The 4,033-nt window shown below is 55.5% G+C and overlaps 1 protein-coding gene across 1 annotated transcript; it reads left to right on the forward strand.

The window, feature by feature from the left end:
- The first annotated feature begins 549 nt into the window (after nt 1-549).
- Nucleotides 550-1,725, forward strand: LOC121871148 (MAPK-interacting and spindle-stabilizing protein-like). The gene has a single exon (XM_042373291.1). The coding sequence runs from the start codon at nt 550-552 to the stop codon at nt 1,723-1,725; it is 1,176 nt and encodes a 391-aa protein (XP_042229225.1).
- Nucleotides 1,726-4,033: the final 2,308 nt, after the last annotated feature.

The raw sequence follows: 4,033 nt of genomic DNA on the forward strand, positions 1-4,033 counted from the left end.
GTGGTAATGTAGTTGGAAATGATGGTATAGAAAATGATGTGGGTAGTGGTGGCAGGGCAGGGCAGGGCAGGGCAGCACAGCACATGGACCTACACCCCCCCCCACCTCACGGTCACCGCCTGCCAGATGGGAAACGCCATCACCCCTTCTACCACTACCCCCGCCCTAATGACACATCTTTACTGCCCCCCCTTACATCCCACCTGCTGCCACCACTGACACCACCAACATCCTCCTCCACCACCTGCTGCTACCAATAACACGAAGTTTGGCGGCCACCACCACTGCTACTAACATTAGGTTTGGCCACTACCAACACCAATCACCAACAGTAACTTTAGCCACCACCACCACTACTACTACTACTATTACTAACAATAAGTTTGGCCACTACCACTACCACCACTACTAACAATAAGTTTGGCCACCACCAGACTGAAACAATTTTCGGGAGGATATTAAAGTCGAGCCGTTTATCTTGGGGTCCTCTCCTCGACCACCACCAGGCGGCTCCAAGCCCGGCTCGTCCCAAGTCCTGTTTTTACGTCAATGGTCTTAAAAAGCCCTGTTACTCCCCAGTCCACACAATTATTAGCCCAACTGGTCCCATACCCAGCAGGTCCCACGTCCAGCTGGTCCCATACCCAGCAGGTCCCACGTCCAGCTGGTCCCACACCCAGCAGGTCCCACGTCCAGCTGGTCCCACGTCCAGCAGGTCCCACGTCCAGCAGGTCCCACGTCCAGCTGGTCCCACGTCCAGCTGGTCCCACGTCCAGATGGCCCCACGTCCAGCATGCCCCACCGTCCAGCTGGTCCCACGCCAAGCAAGTCCCACGTCCAGCAGGTCCCACGTCCAGCAGGTCCCACGTCCAGCTGGTCCCATACCCAGCAGGTCCCACGTCCAGCAGGTACCACGTCCAGCTGGTCCCCATGCCCAGCAGGGTCCCACGTCCAGCACGGCAGGTCCCACGTCCAGCAGGTCCACGCCCAGCAGGAACCATACCCAGCAGGTGGTGCCACGTCCAGCAGGTCCCACGTCCAGCAGGTCACGTCACGTCCAGCAGGTCCCACATCCAGTTGGTCCCCAGCAGGTCCCACTTCCTGCTGGTCCACACGGCAGGTCCACGCCCAGCAGGTGCCACGTCCAGCAGGTCCCACGCCCAGCAGGTACCATGCCCAGCAGGTCCCGTCCTTGGGTCCCACGTCCAGCAGGTCCCATACCCAGCAGGTCTCATACCAAGGAAGTCCCACATCCAGCTGGTCCCACTTTCTGCTGGTCCCACGCCCAGCAGGTCCCACGCCCAGCAGGTCCCACTTCCTGCTGGTCCCATACCCAGCAAGTCCCACATTCAACTGGTTCCATACCCAGCAGGTCCCACTTCCTGCTGGTCCCACGCCCAGCAGGTTCCACGCCCAGCAGGTGCCACGTCCAGCAGGTCCCACGCCCAGCAGGTACCATACCCAGCAGGTCCCACGTCCAGCAGGTCCCACGTCCAGCAGGTCCCATACCCAGCAGGTCCCATACCCAGCAAGTCCCACATCCAGCTGGTCCCACGCCCAGCAGGTCCCACGCCCAGCAGGTCCCACGCCCAGCAGGTCCCACTTCCTGCTGGTCCCATACCCAGCAAGCCCCACATCCAGCTGGTCCCATACCCAGCTGGTCCCACTTCCTGCTGGTCCCACGCCCAGCAGGTCCCACGCCCAGCAGGTCCCACGTCCAGCTGATCCCACGCCCTGGTGACCTCAAACCTCGTTGATCCCGAGTTCTCCTCAGGTCAGATAACGTGAAGACTTGCATACGTCAGCGTCGTAACACACGGGGCAAGAGTCCACCATAACGCCGAGGCTTAATGCTCCTCCAACACCTTGCTGGCTGTAAATCTTGAGGACCTTGGTGACAGAGCTGGTGAAGTCCCTCGCCGCCCCACAACACAGTCCCCCGCCGCCCCACAACACAGTCCCTCGCTGCCCCCACAACACAGTCCCTCGCTGCCCCCACAACACAGTCTCCCGCAGCCCCACTGCCCACAGTCCCTCGTCGCCCCCACAACACAGTCCCTCATACGCCCCACAACACAGTCCCTCGCCCCATAACACAATCAGAGGTCCTTAACTTTGAGAGCCAAGACATTTAATACTAGTTATCACACACACACACACACACACACACACACACACACACACACACACACACACACACACACACACACACACACACACACACACACACACACACACACACACACACACACACACACACACACACACACACACACACACACACACACACACACACACACACACACACACACACACTTCACTCTAACCTCTAGCCTAGTATGACACCATAGTACCTCTCATTTTCAGTCATCTGCCGTAGTTTATTTCACACTAACAACACCTGAATGGAATCAAAGCATCCACTCCCCTGTGCTAGCGAGGGTATTAATACATATAAAAAAAATAGTGCAATAAACTCTCAATACGCGAACTTCGGGGAAGATAGTAACACAACGCTCCGCCATGTTTATCAAGCAGCAGCACCACCACCAACCCTGAGATAACAAACTGACGTCACCTTCTTAAAGCGAGAGAACATGAAGGCAGAAAGAGCGAGGGAAAATGAAGGCAAAAATAAATAAGAGCTTGGGGAAATAAAAACACAAAAAAAACGAAAATATGAAGGTAGAAAAGGACGGAGGAAAGATGCGGGTCGGAAAAAAGAGTGCCGGGGAAATTCTGAGTGAAAGACAACACGGGAACAAGAGTACGGAAAATAAAAACAAATACACCTAAAATGCATTAAAAAAACATAGGTAGGAACAAGACTCCAGCACTCAACTATTCACCTGTCCTCTTATGTTACCTTTATGACGTGGAAACATAAAAACATTGTTAATAAAAGGAAATTGAATCACCTGAAGAATCTCCATCCCACCTTAATGAACCTAAAAGCTTAACCACCCTATAACTATCGGGGGGGAGGGGGATGAGATTAGGTTAGGTTAGGTTAGCTGGTTATGTTAGCTAAAAAAAGGTGAGTGGGTCCCATAGGCATGACTGCCCGTTAGGGTGGACACAACACACAGTATACCAAGCCTTCGGTACACAAGGAGGCAGCTTGGCCGATACTGCACTCGACCGCCTTCACGTCCCAACTCCTGAAGGTTTTGTCTTGAGGTCTCAGAGTTGTGGTTAAAATTATGTAAAGAAACTAATACAAACGTCGTTTCTGAAAGAATTTAACCGTTTGTCCCTATCATATCAGAGGTAGTTCTTGGGGCCCAGGTTTGTTTTTCCTTTTTTTTATAAGTTCAGTTTCTTGTATAAACAGGGAGGGCTAGGAAGGGTATGGAGGGCTAGGAAGGGTATGGAGGGCTAGGAAGGGTATGGGGGGCTAGGAAGGGGTATGGGGGCTGGGAAAGAGGTATGGAGGGGGCTAGGAAGGGTATGGAGGGCTGGGAAGAGGTATGGAGGGCTAGGAAGGGTATGGAGGCTAGGAGAGGTGTGGGGGGCTAGGAAGGGGGTATGGGGGCTGGGAAGGGGTGTGGGGGCTAGGGAGAGGGTATGGAGGGGCTAGGAAGGGTGTGGGTGCTGGGAAGGGTATGGAGTGCTAGGAAGGTATGGAGGGCTAGGAAGGGTATGGAGGGCTGGGAAGGGGTATGGAGGGCTGGGAAGGGTATGGGGGCTAGGGAAGGGTATGGAGGGGGCTAGGAAGAGGAGTATGGGGGGCTAGGAAGAAGGGTATGGGGGGCTAGGGAAGGGTATGGGGGGGGCTGGGGAAGGGTGTATGGAGACTGGGAAGGGGTATGGGCTAGGGAAGGTGTTGTGGGGGGGGCTAGGAAGGTGTGGGGTGGCTGGGGTATGGGGCTGGAAGATGTGGGGCTGGAAGGGGGTATGGGGCTGGAAGGGTATGAGGGGGCTAGGAAAGGGGGTATGGGAGGCTAGGAAAGGTATGGGGGGGCTAGGAAGGGTATGGGGGGCTAGGGAGGGTATGGGGGGCTAGAAGGGTATGGAGGGCTAGGAAGGGTGG

This window comes from Homarus americanus, unplaced genomic scaffold (genome assembly GCF_018991925.1).
Source record: "Homarus americanus isolate GMGI-L3 unplaced genomic scaffold, GMGI_Hamer_2.0 scaffold40565, whole genome shotgun sequence".
Classification (NCBI taxonomy): Eukaryota; Metazoa; Arthropoda; class Malacostraca; order Decapoda; family Nephropidae; genus Homarus; species Homarus americanus.